Source organism: Bicyclus anynana, chromosome Z (assembly GCF_947172395.1).
Source record: "Bicyclus anynana chromosome Z, ilBicAnyn1.1, whole genome shotgun sequence".
Taxonomy (NCBI): Eukaryota; Metazoa; Arthropoda; class Insecta; order Lepidoptera; family Nymphalidae; genus Bicyclus; species Bicyclus anynana.
This window is the reverse complement of record NC_069110.1, coordinates 15,558,369-15,576,240: the sequence shown is the minus strand read 5'-3', so window position 1 is coordinate 15,576,240 and position 17,872 is coordinate 15,558,369. Positions and strand designations below refer to the sequence as shown.

The following is a 17,872-nucleotide window of genomic DNA, read 5'->3' as shown; positions in this document are numbered from 1 at the left end:
CTATGGAGTTTGGTGGTGGTGGCTTCGGAAGATAGCAGGTTTTGAGGATCCAGACCAGACCAGATCCTCAACCATCTAAGTATAAAGTACTAGCTGACCCGGTCTAGCTTCGCTTTGAGTTATATGCACTTCTTACCTATCCCTACCCTACATCTACCCCTACCCTACCCCTACCCTAACCCACACCCTACCTCTTCCCTAACCCTACCCCTACCCTAACCCTACCCTACCCCTGAATTCATTTGTTACAAAAAATGTGATAAACGAACAACCGCTCGACTGATTTTGTGCAAACTTCACATATACTATCTACTAAAGGGTCCGAACAAAGAATAAATATTTGGTTTGGATATGTGAGCCCGTTCTTGAGTTATTTTATCAGCCAATGGACGTCCAGAACTATAGACTTCTTGCTTTTAAAAATCAATCAATCAATCACAATTTATTTATTGCGTATTCAGGTTACAGTCAGATCTTATTGAAATAAACACCAAATTCTGCCCTACAGCTTGCAATATCATTACAAAAAACACCTAACATTGTAATTTACAATATTATATTCACACATATTAATTATTTGTACAGTGATTAATTAATTAGTAGGTACATTTAATATTCTAGACCAGAGGTTCCCAAACTTTGTTTTCTCATAGACCACTTTTTAATTTCACTGGTTCAGGTGGGGCCATTGCTAAATTTTCATCTGAAACTCGACAAAAATGTACTCGACAGATTAGACCTATGGAAATTTTCGTTGCAGCTGAATCAACAGCCACCACGAAATAACATCATCCTTTTCATCCTTCTCCTAACAAATTAGCACGCTTCCATCTTAAACTGCATCATCACTTACCATCAGGTGAGATTGTAGTCAAGGGCTAAATAATAAAAAAAAATTAAAAAAAAAAAAATTGTGCTGATAAGTGGATGACAAAATTGTCTAGGGAAAAAGTTCAGCCAACATGAATTTTTGATATGTACTCAAAACACAAGGAAGTAATCAATTCACAAATCATTTGAGCCCCCATTTCTATGTCACGGCAATGTAGACCCCTGCCGAGACTTCCAAAGACCCCTGGACCACTTTGAGAATAGATGTTCTAGACTCTAGAGAATAAACCATGCCACCAACCATCACAGTATCGAGCCGCCAGCATCTAGCGTCGTATAATGAAGCACCTTGTACTGACTTCTCATGTTTGCAGTTGGAACAGCAAGTGAACGCAGTGTTGCCGCGGATTCCCGCTGGCCTACAAGAGGCTGTCCAACGGATGCTCTCACGAGACCCGCATCCTCGACCAACTACTCAACTGCTGCCTCTGATCAACTTCTTCAAGTGCGTTATTCATTTTACATTAACACTTCATGTCAGACAGTTTCATAACATAATTTCATTTCGAAAAAGTTGAAATATAATCAAGGAATGATGAAGAAATTACATCCCTTGAATTTCAATTTATGTTATTTAACCTAATGTTTTTCTTTTGCTTAAAAGTTTTACTATTATGAGATAAAACAAAGGAGAGTAAGAAATGGTACTTATATAATTTTGTTTTTAAATTATAGTGTATTTATTATAAGGGCTCGTTTTCACCACCTTCTGGTGAGTGTCGGATAGCTTATTCAAAGTTTTGTCTTTATCATTATATTTTAAATGCTAATGTAAGTTTGTCTGTCTGCCTGTTACCTTTTCAATTTTAAACTAACGTACCAATTTAGATGAAATTTATAGAAATAAATTGGATCTTGACGCAAACTACTTTTCATCCGGGAAAATCCATGATTTCCAATAAATTTCTAAAAAAACAGATTTCACGCGGACTGAGTCGCGGGCGCCTTCTAGTTTGACATAAAGTAACAAAGTGACAAAACTTAGGTTTAGAATGTCAAACTGTAAATGTGTAACTTAACGAAACGTGGTAAAACGGGCTCTAAAAAACATTTCATTCATTAATTAAAATATTCTCGAAATTTTTAATCCGTAATTCATAATCTACTCTATATTTTGATAAAGGTCTTCAATCAAGTTACTTTGTTCGAAGACCTTACATACATACACTGTATAATTTAACACTAGAAAGACGGGGGTCTTTTGACCGATTATGAAGCTTAACAAATTATATTTCGTTTTAACAAATCTAGCAACTTCTCGTGAAAAAAAAAATTGTTCGTATTTCAATAATCCATTTATGTTATTCTAATATCAGCGTGTAATAGGTAAACGTAACGCTACCCGTCTTTCTTGGAAAGATTTTTTTTCCGTCTTTCTAATGTTAAGTAATGAATGTGCAACGTAAATGCTTGCTGATCTAATTATGCCCTCATGAGTAGATGTCAAACCGAGCCGGCTATCCAAGCAATGCAATTCTTGGACGTCATAACACTGAAGGATCCTGTGTCGAAATCAAACTTCTATCGTGGTGCACTGCTTGAAGCACTCCCGTTCATACCAAAGGTAACAGAGATATTATGATAAAAAATTTATTATAGTACCAAAGGAAAAGGTTATGTTTACAAAAATGTGGTACCTTTTTTTTTAATTTAGTCTCCTTTTTATTGGAGGGTGCACATGTTGTGTTATAAGAAAACATTTTTTCAACAACAAAGGCAAATTATTGTAGGTTTTATGAATTCAATAATTGATAGTTGAAATTAACTTTTTTGTTGATTCAGCAAAATTGAAATATTATCAGTAACGTTATAATTTTGTAGTAACTTTTTAAAGATGGTGATGGATTTGAATTACATCAAACGCTTAAAACAAGGAGTTTATAATCACTACGTTTTGCACTTAAAATATAAATGCCTATTGAGTGTTCTATTCATTATTACACACGAGCCTTTTGTACTCACACATGTGGCTCGTTATAAAGTTGGTTTTGTTTACAGTCAACCTGCACTCGTATTGTTGTCAGCTTTAATGCTCGTATATACCTAATAAGATCGCTTAACGTTTTTGCTCATGCGAATCTTAGCGAACTCATTTATCTTTTAATATGCGTTTCATTTCGTGGACCCATTTAAAAATATATACTAAATCCTATTTTCGATCATCATTATCTTATTGATAAATAATCACAAGGGAACAAAGGTTTGAAGAATAGAATAGTATTCACACAGTTCTTTAGTACTACCCTCACCTTTTACAATTACACATGAAGTCGTCAAAATGTTGTGATAAGTCTAATTCTCGTATCAATATTTTTAAACGACTTAAAAAAGACGAGGTTCTCAATTCAACGCGTATACTGTTTTGTAATGTAGTTAATTTGATTAGTGTTTCTAAACCTGCACAGTAGGTAAATGAACCGAACTACGTAATATAAACATTTTTCTTGTCTATGCTTTTGTTTTCGTTTCATCTATTTTTTTGTGTAATGAAAATTTACTCTGAGATTAATACAATATTTTAATACTCCTCTTCTACTTCTTTATTCATTATAACATTATAAAAACTTCGCTCAAGCGAATGGATGTACTGTTTTATGTGCCTTGCGGATCTTAAAAGCAACGGTCGTAAAGTAACACGGATGGTACTCTCAGTGGTGTGAATAATTGAATGCCTTTCAGAAACTCCGTTGGCAACACGTGTGGCCGATCCTGCACCTGGAAGTGAAGGCTGGCGAAGTGTTGGATGACGTGCTGATGCCAATCGTGTGGTTGACCAACGAGTCTACAACAGAAGAGTTCGAAACTCACGTCCTGCCCACTTTGAAGTGAGCATATTGAATTATTACTCTGCTAGTACTCTTTAATCCAGTGCTGTGCACAAAGTTTTCAACTAGGGTAGGCGCCATACATATGTATAGTATGGTGCGTATAGAGCGTTTTTTGCATCTATGTGGTGCACGCCACTACAAGATCCATATAATATAAATTACTAGCCGATGCTCCGCGGTTTCAGTCACGTAGTTTCCGTTGCGGTGAAAATATGAGACAAAATATAGCCTATAAAACTCACAAATAACGTAACTTTGTAAAAGAATTTATAAAATCGGCTTAAACTATCCAACATATATAAACAACACCAGAAACTTTACCTCTTTATAATTATCAGTTTAAATGTGTTACACAGCGTTAGCTTTTATAGCTTGGCAACTTCGTTTGTAACACTCCCGCAGGTCCGCGCGGGCTTGTAGCGATGAATGAATAAACCACGACTGAGGCACCTCACTTCCCAGCACGTCCGATTTCACACTCACGCAGTCTTTCCCCCCGTCGCCCGCATATCATGGGAGTGTCATCAACAAACTTGCCAGACTATAGCGTTGTCTGTTCTGAGGATATACAATATAAATTATATCGCTTTACTTAAATAATAAACTAATGTTAACCGCACTATTTAGTAATGCAATACCAGCGTAGTATAGAAAGCCTGATTGAGTATAATATACAATCTATGTAAGACAAAAGATCCGCCAACACAATGCCCTGTTATCCAAAACATTTGAGCACAAAATGCAACTAAGGGCGTATTCACATGCCCACGAATGGTGTTTTATACTGCTGGTGACAAAGTAAATCATGAATATTGAAAATATCATGATTTTTGAAAAAATCGCCAGTCGTTTAGCTTTGTGTCACAAGTTATATTGCCCCTGATAAAATAAATTATGAATTGTGATAATGGGGAAGATGACTAGGTTTGAATATATTGATTTTTATAATACATTCGGGTAAATAAGGTCAATGTCAACTAATTAATAATTATGTAAAAAACAAAGGTTTACTCGATGTTTGCAAAATAAATGAGATTTTAAAATTTCAAAAACTACTAAACTTCTTTTATAGAAAATTAATACATTTTTAGCTTTGTTATATTAAACGTGACATTTTTCAATATGTGCACTACAAACATGAACGTACAGGTAAGAAAGATAGTTGTAATTTTATTTCAACGCCCATACAAATCGATCAGCGACTCGATGACGTCATTAATTCGTGCCATTTTGTATGGGGCGTTTTTCAGGGATCCGTGGCAGTACCGCAAATCTGACTTTTTAAATCCCTGTAGATCCGAAAGTAATGATCGCAGATATCCAGTTACTGTTAGAAAATTGCTTTACTATTAGCATACTCCTAATTTATATATAATTTAAGAAACTTTCATCGTCCCTATTCACGATCAGGTAAAAAAAATGTCGATTTCTAGAAGTAATTATGTTGCGACACACCAACGCTTGATACTTATAACTTGTGATTAAAGTGCTCAAACTCGATAGATCCAATTACCAGTAGGTACCAGATTTTTCAAGAACTTACCTAAAAGTTTAATTAGATATTTCAGTAAGTAGTTAAGAAGATGTCCCAAAGTCAGTATAAAAATTTGTTTACCGATAACGCCGTGTACTGATTCCACACAGGCACACTTCTACGTTTTAATTAATATGGATGTTATGAAAATCACTTCTGTTTTACCTATAAGCTTCTTTCGCTATGTCGTTTCTACGGAAGGTTATGTGTCTGTAACCCATAAAATTGCCTGCCGTTTTTACTATTATATTAAAGATTTATCTTAATTCTTACCTTTTCAGATAGAAAATAATTTTATGTTAAATTAGCCCTTAGCTGCGATCTCACCTAATGTAATTCTAACCTGAGTGACTAGTGGGAGTTTTATATGTTTACATACTGTGACGATGGCGTTAACGTAAACGCGAATTTCTAAGGAATTGAAACAGTTCTGAAGTGGTGCCGCTAGATGGCGCTGTTTCAATTCATTAGAAATTCACGATTACGTTTACGTGATCGTCACAGTATGAAAACATTGAAAACTCCCACTAGGCACTCAGGTTATTCTTACCCATACTTCTGACGGTTTTTACGCAGCATCATATGGGAGAGCTAAACGGTTTGTCTGTACGTCTTTGCCGGTAGGGTGGTAACTAGCCACTTAGAACTTAGGTTTGATTCCCGAGCTGGGAATCGAACGCAGGCTCTCTCTGGTAAGAGCATACAGCACTAGTAATTGTCCCAGAGAGGCCGTGATAAGGTCTCATCTTTTTATTAATGAACAATATTTCTCGATTGAGTAGTTTTAAATAACTTCATATCGGTAAAAACAGTCTTCATCAGATAGATTGAAATGTAAAAATTTATTCACGGCTAAGATTTTTCATTTATGTCCTCATAGCAGTGCGTAGTTCTAGGTAACATTGTAAAATGGTGATAAACAAAAAATTATACCCTGGCTATGTTTGTTGAGGACTCTTTTCAGACCAAATTGTCCCCATTAGAGTCATGACATAACTTTATGGGTAGAAGGTGAGATCGCAGCCAAGGGCTAACTTGTCTTAAAAAAAAGAAACGTTTTAAAAGTGCTTGTAAACTAAGGCTAATTGAAATAAATGACTTTTAACTTTGACTTCTGTAATATACAGGGTGCTCGGGAGTCTTTCCTATAACTTCAAGGTGTTGAAGAGTCCACTTATAGGAGCAGAACTGTATAACAAATATTTTTGTAACTAAAAAATAAAAACTTTTTGTTTTCATACAAAGTAATTCAAATAATTCCGAATATCCATGTAATACACGCCTATAACTATCCTTGCATTTAAGGAGACGTCAAATTTTGCTACGTCATAATTATGAGGATGAGTGTATGGAACACATTTTAAGATATATTTACAGAAATGTTATTTACCCCGAAAATATTAATTTTAGAACACATGTTCCTTGAATATTTTTAATTAATTTTCGGTAAAGAATATAACACCAGAATTATGGGAAATACTCCCGAGCATCCTGTATCTACAATGTATATGTATATACAATGCATATAATTACTTCAAATCGGGTAAAAGACGTATACTATGTTCAGATTTAGGATGATAGATTTCAGGCACCTAATGAGTTCTCCAAAGACAGTGGATGCGCCCTTCGTACTGTTTGAGAACCTGCATGTTATAATGCAAAAGTGCCCTAGAGATGAATTCAACAAGCACATGTTGCCTCTCCTCTACTTCGCGCTGGATAACCAGATAAACACTATTCAGGTCAGTCTATCACTTTTCAGTCAGTTATTTAAACATTATAGTTGTTGGACTATCACGGCCTTGACCTCTGCCTTCGATTCGGAAGGCGTAGGTTTGAATCCTGTCCGGGGCATGCGGTCCGGTGAAGGAATAACGTGGTGAGGAAACCAGCATGGAGAATTTTCTTAATTATCTACGTGTGTGAAGTCTGCCAATCCGCATTTGGCCAGAGTGGTGGTCTATTAGCCTATCCTCATTGAGGGAGAAGACATGCTCAACTGTGGGCCCGAATATGGGACGAAAATGATGATTACAAAATATGTTCTTTCAGTTACAACTCCAAGTACCGGTTCCACAACCTTCTTATAAGTGACAACATCAAAGTCAAGTCAAGCTTTTTTACAAGTTTTGTCTTTGTCATTCTACATACAATTACCTACTAAGAAAACTTTAAATAGTTTAAAAAACACGATTTTAGCACGCACTAAAAATTACAAAATATTGGATTTAAGTCACGTGACTATCTTATTCGTATTACTGACAGCAAATTTGATATCTGATATCTGGATCATGGGGGTGGATTTCAAACAGCCAGTCCGCTTTCTTGGGGAGGCCGCCATATTGGATTTGTAATGACGTTTCTTAGCTAGTCATGTATTGTCATCAGAAGTCAGAGCGTGTGCTTTCATCCTCGAAAACCGGGAAGTGGGTCAAACTAAGATTCCAAGATTTTTTTTAATACATACATAGTGAAGCTAATTTAAAGCGTGTAATGACGTTTAAACGTTTTGACTATCTGGCACTTATGAGAAGGCAGTGAAACCGGCGTACTCTTAGTAATTTATCTATTAAGTATATACCTTGGCAAAAAAGTATGAACCAAAATGGCGGCCATCTGCACAGCTACAATTACATATTTTTATTTTTTGTATGCTGCAGATATTTGGTATTATTAGAAAAAAAATATATTGAACTAAGAAAATAATCCCATTATTTGTAGGGCGTCAACCATCAGTTTTCGTAACAATTAACTCTTTTTTTAGACGGCATCTCTGATAGCTGTACAAAACGTTGCCGAACAATTGTCTGACGCTGTTTTACATAACATCGTGCTTGGTAAAGTGAGGATTCTGCTTGAGAAACATTCAAATGATGTCAAAAAGATAAGCCTGGTTCTTGGATTCTATGAAAAAGTCATGATACGCTTGGAAAAGAAGCAAATTCTGGAAGAAGTGCTACCTTCGCTTCTGCTTATGAGGCTCACAGATCCAGATATTACTGCACGGGTCGTCAGTAAGTATATTTTTTATCTTGTGAAGCTGGAATCTCATGGAGTGTTATGTTGTACGCACGTGTTATAATATGATATCGTTGACATTACTCTACAAGTGACTAATATTGAAAGCCCCAAAGTAAGATGCCATCCGAGATTTGCCGTGCGGCAACCAGTTGCATTCGACGGGTAACTAGCCAGAATTGGCAGAGTTTATTGTAGCCTATTCTTGGACCAAGGCGCGTTTGAAAAACCTCGTAACTTTAATTTTAAGTATTCGACTTAATTTATCACCATGATAATCGTAATCGTAATATAACCTGAAGTTTCAAAAGTGCTTGTAACCTTAAAATAAATGAATGTTCACCTTGACTTTGACCGTGCAAATAGTTTTTGGTCAGTCGCAGAAAATTACTCGCCGAATGAGCTTTTTAAACTGTGTGCCTCTTTAAAATATCCGCTCTACTCAACATTTTCTTTGGAAATAAAGAAAATTGCATGGCAACTACATTTACAAGCGAGGCGACTGGTGCCGCACGGCGAAAATTAACACGGGCAAATCTATCTTTACTCACTATTGGACAAAAAAATATAAACAAAAGATTTAAACCTCAATTTTCTTCAAACTAAAGTGGACCTTATTTCTACTATTTGAAATTCACTTTAGTTTGAAAAAAATTGAGTTTTAAATGTTGGTTCATGTTTATAAATATGTCCGTAGATGTCAAATGGCGTGGTGTAGTGTTCACAGCACAACGCAACACTCCTATATGAATCCGGCTTCAATCATATGGGAATCTAGAACTAACTTTGGAAAATAAGAACATGGATTAAAATAAAGTGCAATCCAAAAATATTTAGTTAGTTCGTGGTAATAGGTACCGCAAAGCCGTGATAAAGTGGATATAAACTCTGCCTTTGATTCGGAGGACGTAGGTTCGAATCTGGTCCGGAGCGTGCACCTCCAACTTTTCAGTTTTGAGTCTCAAACGGTGCATTTTAACAAGTTAAATATTACGTGCTTCAAACGGTGAAAGAAAATCATTGTGAGGAAACCTGCCTACTGTAGATTAAATAAATAAATAAAAATAAAAAAAAAAATAAAAAAGCCTTTTATTTCCTAAATAGATTTTACAAACTGGTACGTTATTTTAAATAAAGATTTTTTTAAACAGACAAAGAAAGGAAAATATTTACAATGTACCATATTTAACTTATTTATATTTATACTATTAGGAACCCCTCTCAGGTGAAGGCCTCTTCCAAGGATTGCTATTTTTAATAACTTTGTTTCCATTGCGGTTCCAGCGTATGTAGGGTCTACCTATACAACAGCAGTTTGTCAGATTGTCTGGATTGGATTGCCTGGCGGTCCTCGCCATTTTGTTACCTATTCGTTCATGTGAACGAAAGGTATAATTATTTTTGTTTCATGGTTTTCGAGATTTTTTTTTATATACATATATTTGAATTTATCTCCTTTGGAAGGTAGTGGTCATAATCTTCCTCGGTGACCAACCGTCTTGGAAGATGTGAGTTCGTGTATCTTAATTTTAGTTTTTTATTGTTATCCGGTAGTTTCAGTTCATAGGTAGTTAGTTTTCATTGCTTATTGGTTGTTGTATTTCTACTCGTATTCGAAGGAAGGGAGTTAGATCTAATCTTCATCAAATCATAAGCATTCAGTTTGTTGGATGGTTTCATATATTGTTGTTTTCTTGGTTGTGTATTTTGTTGCGGTGATGTTGACATTTCTCTTTTTCTTTTTTCATTTTTTGTGTTATCAACTTTCTCTCTAATTATTAGTTTGTCGAATTTTAAATATGCGATGTTTCCTTTATTCCTCTCCTCTTTCAGTTGCGACTGCAACATTTTCCTCTTTTCTAAAACTTCCTTACTATAGTCTTCTGACACATATACATCTTTAAAACTTTTCTTTCTTTTCATTACTTCGCTTTTCTTCCATTCATTTACAAAGGAAAATAGGATAGGTCTAGGTTTTTTACATGAGCTTTGTTTATTTCCAATTCGATAAATTTTATTTACCTCATAGTCTTCAAAATGTAGGTCTAAGTCGGCTTTGAAGATTTCCTTCACTTTCTGTATTATTTCTGGCGTAGATTTTTCATCTTCTTTAACTCCGTAAATTATTAAGTTATTTTGCTTTTTCCCTCTTTTCAGGCTTTCTATTTCTTTCTCAAGATTATCCAATTTTGTTTTCAAGTTTTTATTTTCTGCTATAATTGGTTGTAGTTTTTCGTCTAATTTCTCTAATATAGATTCTTTTAATTCGTCTGTTTGGTTTCGCATTTCATTTTTCATTTTTTCAAATAAAATTTGGAATTGATTTTCCATTTTTAGCTTCTAAGAATCTATAGTTATAATAAAAAACTCTAACAGGTCCAATTATTCACCTCCGCGGGCGCAGTCCCAGGCAACCGCTAGTCTTAGATAAAACGTATAGCGAGTGAGACACGCAGCGCGGCGCACGACGCCCGAAAATGGTACTTGTGCCGTGTACGCAACCGCGAGAATCGCTTGCACACGGTACTATGCGCTGCCTACACTCGTCAGCTGATTGACCGCCGTTTTGCGAATTGCGGGTGGGTGACAGTTACACTTTAAACTTGCGTTTATCTTAGCGTTAGTGTTGTTGTAACTTCATTAAAACGTTCCAAAAGTATATAATTTGTGTTCACAATGATAGTTTGTGTTTAAATAACAGTTGATGAACAGTGTTGTTTACATTTAAATTATATAATAGTCACTATAATCCAGTAAGTACAGACCACTCGTTTTAGGGTATTTATTTGCACGATATCTTTATTTAATGACTTTTTGATACTTTATGAGATGTATTACACTGTTACGAACAAAATAATCACTTTATATTGTGGGAAATTCTAGATTTAATAATTTTAATCACTGTTTTATACGGAGCTAAGTGTTTACGACTTTGACACCTGTCAATCTGTCTACTGTAGATTATAGGTACATAAAGAATTAAATTTACCACAGTTTTAGATATCGATGGTTGAAGGTTGATGAACAGAGGAGAATAGTAATAAGTACCTAGACTCCCATAGCTCACATTCGAATATTTGGATTCAGAAGTGTATAAATAGTATAGATTATACTACGTTTGGGAAGGGTTTTTGTAAGCTGGTTTTGATGTCAGACCCCATCCCCCCATAATACTCTAAATTTCATTTCGTTGACTTTTCTTTAGTTTTCTTTTAAAAATATTTTCCATATCTTTTAAATATGACTACAAATAGTCGGAAAACCGTTAGCGCCACTCCTAACCTCCCCCATTCCGCTCCCTGGACTATTGTCACAGGCTAGTCCAGGGAACGGAAATCGAACCCCCATCTCTCAGTGATGAGACTGGCTCCTTCACCACTGAGCTATTATGGCTTCAGACAAGTTTACACACACTAACACGTTTTTAACTTTAGTACTCTACTCTTCCTCTACCTCCAAAATAAAATAAATAGAACATGGTTATTTGTTACATCATTCATGGCAGCATTGTTCTTATTTATCCAAAGTTTAGTTTAGAATACTGTAAAAGCTTATGAAATTTGTTTTTATAAAATTGTATTAGCTGCAGCGAGCAAATTGGAACAATATCAATGTGTGTTTTAAAAAGTATGTAAGTATTGAAGTTCTTTTTAACTAACAAAGTGTTCTTGTATCATGACCATGATCCATTGTTGTCCTCATCAATCTCATCAGTCTCATTGCTCGGCACTGTATTCAATTCTCATCCTTTATATAATTTGCAGCCCATCATGTTTTTTGGGGCACAACTACAGTATTATATAGCATTATATACTGTAGCTAACTCAGCTATGTTCCCTAACTTTCAATCTAAATATAGCTTTGCGACACGCGTAAGTATGTTAAGCATTGCGAATATATTCTAAAATAAATGTAGTATTTTAACAAAAGCGAAATGTGGATGTTAACCAGCATGTTTATTCAAGTTCATAGTCGATACAAACGATTTACAGGACTATATAGGTGCATACTTGTGGACGAAAAATGTGGATTAATTAATGTGATGGCTACAAGGATGATACCATCATTGGCTCCGCAAACTGTCAACCCTGCTTTGACCGTGGACCAGTTCGGAAGTCTCATGGAGGTAAAGCTTTTAATTTATTTAGCAACTAGCGGAAAGCCTGTAGAAACCATTGATGTTTCAAGGATGAAAAGTATGAGATAAGTTCTGGTCCAAGGTGGCTTTGTAAAAATTGGTAAAAGTATTTTCAAAAGCGATTAAGTTCAGTTATTAACTCTAACGACCCCACAAACTTTTACTGTTTATAATATTAGTATAGATATAATCAAAATCAAGAATAATACTATTTAATTAATATTATGGTTTTTTTTAACAGATCCTCTACCACATGCTTGATAATATCGATCAGTACCAGCGCCCCAAACTGAAACAAGACCCGCCCAAGCATAGCCCTGAGCGTCGTGGTCTGCGCCATCAGATGAGCACTGACAATATCCCGGCACCACCCTTCAATATCCCTAACTTGCGAGTTGAGAAACGTAAGACTTCTAGTGCCGAAGATATGGCTCGCAAAAACTCCGTCACTGTTCCGCAAACATCCACTTCTAATACGGGAAGTGTGGCCAGTGGATTCAGGAGTAAGTAATGGCACACAAAATTGTGATAATGTTAGACTTGTATAACTTCTTTAGTCACATTTAATGAGGTACATTTTTTTTAGTAAGAATTCAAAAAAAAATCAATAAAACTAAAATTTTGCGATGTATTTTATAGACCTTGGCCAATGGTTCTTCGGATCAAACACTTCAGCAACCAATGAAGGCAACCAATTCTTGCAAGTGAATCAAGTATATCCTAACCGTCGCTTATCGGACAATACGATGTTGGCACCTAAAATCAAAATTGCTCCATCATGCGCTTCCTCCCCTGGAGGAACTCCTGGCGGTGCATCTGGATTGCCCACTCGTCGTCACTCAAGCATTGGGCCTCAAGAGCGCCGCAGCTCTGCTGTGAACTTATCCCCACCAACTGTAAGTCACATAACCGCAACCAGAGAACTACTCCTACACAAGTAACTCATTCACACAAACCAGTGCTTTTTGATCTACACGATAATGAACATTACAAATATATAGGAATCATAAAGATGTTCGTCGGAGTTACCAAGCTAATGGTGAAGTGTCGGTATTGTTTTGGCAGGCGCACCAGTACAGAGGAAGGGGCGGCTCAGGCTCGAGCCTGTCCGTGCCATCCACGTCTCATTGCGGCGTAAGTGATGTTCAACCACCACAGTCGCATAAAAAGGTGTCCCCACAACCTCTATTAAATGTTGGTTTCGAACAGCTTAAGTCAATGTGGACTGTCCTCTTCTTCGGTCGCGTCTTCTTCCCACACGGACTGGGAGAGATCGTGTCATTCCATCTTCATCATCACACACGTCCATCTGCACGACCCTGGTTGGCGTTCATCATGTGTTGCGAGCTCTATCTGTCTGATCATGAACCTCATCGCATAACATACATAGTCACTATTCACATTCGTGCGAGGAGACAGAGACCGAAAGCTTCAAGAAATAATGAAGTGATGCATGCTCGTAAAACTGTTTTGTGAACGATCCGCGATGCATGTTGCCTTGTCACGTCAATGTGGCAGTGGAATGCTACGCAGGGAGAGTAGTCCCTCCCGTAGCTGTCAATGCTAACTGTCTTCTACCTACAATGACCCTCGTCTGTTTTCACTGTAATAATTGGCCATAAAGTTTATTTTGTTTACATTGAGTAATTAATTATTTCTATTCAAAATTAATTCAAACATTTGTACTTTAAATCTCTCGTTGAAACTGTAATGCAATGTCAGCACGTACAGTATCAACGACTAATACGCGGTCGGGCGAGAGCTTTGGGCTCTGCAAAATGCTTTAAACATTGATGTCTAATTGTTAAAGAAATCAGTGCAATCTTCATCTTTTCATCCACTCTGAGGCTGAAAGCCGAACGGTTAACGCTGTCTCATTCATTGTTGCTATTTGTTCTTCTACGCAGCTTGCACGGAGCATGATCGTGAGTATGATCCTCTCTTACATGTTTGTCGTTTAGCTACGACTTCTGAAATGTCTACGATCATCATAAAATAAGAATACAATTTTCACCTAGATGTTGCCACAAGTCATAATTACTCTAATATAATAGTAGATTATGAAACGGTTGAAATTGAATAATACACGAGTGCATTTTAGAAAATGAACCAAGTGAGTTTTGTTATAGATACACGAGTGTTTTGATGCCAAGTTATACGTTTTCTGCTATACTTTATCTAATCTCATGTAATTTATTTTTCAAATCTGCGACTTTATAAGTAAAAGATAGATAGTTATGTTTCGTTTAGAATTGTCTAATATATCTGTCTGAGTATGTGCAATATTAGAGATAGATTCAGTAATTTATTGGCATGAAAATATGTACTACGCCTCACAATTACATTTTTTTTCCCGTAGAAAAAACTTCAAATGTTGTTTTTATCAAAATTACTGTCTCTAGCTCTTATATTGAACAAACTTCGCGTAATGTATTAGCAAGTACTGCATACACAACTGCTACAAATATAAAGCAAGCAAGTACTACAAATATATAGCTAAGCAAGAGCTACAAATACATTATCAAGTATAGGTAACAACCACAACTGCTACAAATACATCAGCAAATAATACAAATACACTACCAAGTGCTACAAATACAACTGCTACAAATACATTAGTAAGTGCTGCAAACAGAACTACTACAAATACATTAGCAAGTGCTATACACCCAACTACGTACAAATATACTACCAAGTGTTAATCAATTAAATTAATTTCAATTATATATTTGCTGACAACACATACAATCAAATGTATACGATCATTAAATAAAAATATAAAATTAAGTTACAAATACATTAGCAAGTACAACAAACAGACCTAATACAAATACATTAGCAAGTGCTACAAACCCAACTGCTACAAATACACAGTGTTACAAACACAACTATTACAAATACATTAGCAAATTCTACAAACCGAACTGCTACAAATACACTACCAAGTTCTACAGACACAACACATCAATCTTTTACCTTTAGTCGTGGAAAATGTACGACAAATGTTAGCAAGATATCCATCATATGGTAAGTAAATCGCATGAGATTAGATATATTAGATTATGAAACATGTATAACTGGGCAACAAAGCTGTCAAATTTGTCAAATTGTGTCCCTATTATAAAACTAACTTCGTTCGTTTTATAAAATACTCTTCTGCTATAATGACCCTCATTAAGCAAACGTTTCATAATTTAAGTTCTATAAATTTTACCTCTATTCAAAAATTACTACACAATAACATGTTAATATTATATCTCATACACTCGTATAGGCAACATCTCCGTGCGTATAACTTAATCTGTTGTGTAGTTTCTAATTAATTTCACAACCACGAGTATGTGAGCACGACAAGCTTCAATCGCTGGTTTAATGTTTAATGCCTTAACTGCTTCTAAGTAAAATATATTATAGTTAAGTTTTTTTTAAGTTTCATAAATTATATGAAAACTAAAGTATGTTATTTATTTCACTTTGGTTCACTGATATTTTTTTTTAATGATTTACCTATAAATTTAATTAATCCCAAAATTATATACCTATCTTTTTAACCATTTTAAGTGAGTAATAAAATTTTTGCATGATCTACTTAAAATATTATTGATAAATAGAAATCATGATTTTCTGAGGAAAGTAATCTAAACACTCATTATTAGCATATTGAAAAATTATGCACGAATATAATAATCCAAAAAAAAATATTTAATTATATATGAAAGAAATATTTTTACTTATCTTTTTATTCAAAGATATTCAATAAAATATCATTGTTTTGATATAACTAGTAACATGGAAAGCTGCACTGAAGCAAATATTTTTCTATTAAAAAATATGGGATATGAAATAAAACTCAATATTTGTTTTCTATATTTATTAGCAAAGCTCTTTATTTGGACATAAAATCATTTCTAACTGGACAAACAAAAAATATTTCCATTGAAGGGTCGAGAATGAATGGTTAGTAATACGAACCATGGCGGTAAAACGCTATGTTGTTATGTGGAACTTACCTAGTCATGTATGACCACAAAATATAAAGGTAAGTCCGGCAACCATAGGAGATGTATAGTCTACATACACAACTATCGTGTTTTGCGGCAACAATGAATGACTCCCCCATAACTTTGTCATTTGCATGAGACATCATATTTAAAGATATACCTAAATTTAGAAGGCGCAGCGTAGGCAATTGGGAAAGTGATTAGTAAAAGTTAAAGTTTGTAAAGTATTTTGTATTAAAACAATATTTTCATTAATACTGATTGAAAACACAATTTCGTTGTTACAGCATTGTAGAAAATCAGGCTATTCTCTAACGATAATTTGTATAACTCGCCAGTGAAAGTTTCGAATTCATCGCTATCTTTCTCATTCTAAAGTATCGTGTCAAACGGAGAGAGATAGAATTCGAAACTCGCACTTGCGAGGTATAAAAATATCGAGTTTCGAATTCACCGCTATCTTTCTCATTCTAAAGTATCGTGTCACACGGAGAGAGATAAAATTCGAAACTCGCACTTGCGAGTTATAAAAATATCGTTACAGCCTAGCCTAGCTGGTTTGACTCATTATAGCCTCACAAAATATTTAACGTATATCACGCCAACCTCAAACTTGCCTGCGTTGTAATGCCAGAACCCATTTATTAATTTCACCGACTTCTTATTTAATTTTATTGTTATGTAAAAGAATTGTCACCAAAAGTGCATTGTTATCAACGATTGATAACCACACCATGTATACTTGTATACTGCTACAATGTAATTATGCGATGTGTAGGGTGGATCAATGCCGAATACGTCGTCAAGTGTACCATTCTTGCTGACGTCGTCGATGCAGTCGATCAGGTCCCGGCGTACGTCGGCAGGCTTCAGCGGATCCCACGGCTCTGGAATCTTGCAGCAGCTTAGCAGTGGCATGGTAAGGCACTTGCCGGGCGGCTCTCACGGTAGTGTACCGCATGCCCAGCCGCCGTGGGGCTCGATGCAGACGGCCACCGCGGCTGGGTGCAACGCATTGCGGCACACTACCATGGCAGTCAGGAAGTGCCCCTCACTCAATATTACACTGACGCGTTAATCGGTCTTCGAGTCTGCTCGTAATCGCAATAGACACGCTCTACTCTTGATCTGTGTTTGTCGATTTACGGGTGAAACGTTCCGGGCGCTGCACCGACTGTAGTCGCTGGAGCGCCCTGCTGTTCTGTTCTCACGTTCTGCCGCATTGGCCCATAGCGAACCCCGTGCGAACCCTCCATGTTCAGTAGATCCACTTTCAATGTTGTAAAAAACTATCACAAGTTAACATTTCTTTGCTTTTAATTTTTACTCTGTTTTCTTGTAATTTGAAGTTCTTTTAATTTACGAGTTATTTATAATTTATATATATTTATATATTATATATATATATACATATATATAAGACTGATTCGGAGTTTATTTACATTAGCTCAATTATAAACTA

At 35.6% G+C, this 17,872-nt stretch overlaps 2 protein-coding genes across 2 annotated transcripts in view; one reads left to right on the top strand and one right to left on the bottom strand.

The window, feature by feature from the left end:
* LOC112051812 (SCY1-like protein 2) overlaps nucleotides 1–17,872 on the top strand; it is a gene marked incomplete in the record, with an annotated part of 207,276 nt that overhangs the window by 177,616 nt on the left and 11,788 nt on the right. Inside the window, 9 exon segments of the mRNA XM_052890763.1 lie at nucleotides 1,206–1,336; nucleotides 2,332–2,455; nucleotides 3,571–3,716; nucleotides 6,827–6,995; nucleotides 8,018–8,267; nucleotides 12,264–12,397; nucleotides 12,651–12,912; nucleotides 13,049–13,305; nucleotides 17,189–17,329. Of these exon segments, the coding sequence (XP_052746723.1) occupies nucleotides 1,206–1,336; nucleotides 2,332–2,455; nucleotides 3,571–3,716; nucleotides 6,827–6,995; nucleotides 8,018–8,267; nucleotides 12,264–12,397; nucleotides 12,651–12,912; nucleotides 13,049–13,305; nucleotides 17,189–17,329 (1,614 nt within the window).
* LOC112048624 (uncharacterized) lies at nucleotides 8,348–11,759 on the bottom strand. The gene has a single exon (XM_024086240.2). It carries the CDS (start codon nucleotides 10,600–10,602, stop codon nucleotides 9,850–9,852), a length of 753 nt encoding a protein of 250 aa, XP_023942008.2. The 5' UTR covers nucleotides 10,603–11,759; the 3' UTR covers nucleotides 8,348–9,849.

Excerpts from the sequence above, each read along its gene's own strand:
- LOC112048624 (XM_024086240.2), bottom strand. The coding sequence starts at position 10,602 with ATGGAAAATCAATTCCAAATTTTATTTGAAAAAATGAAAAATGAAATG.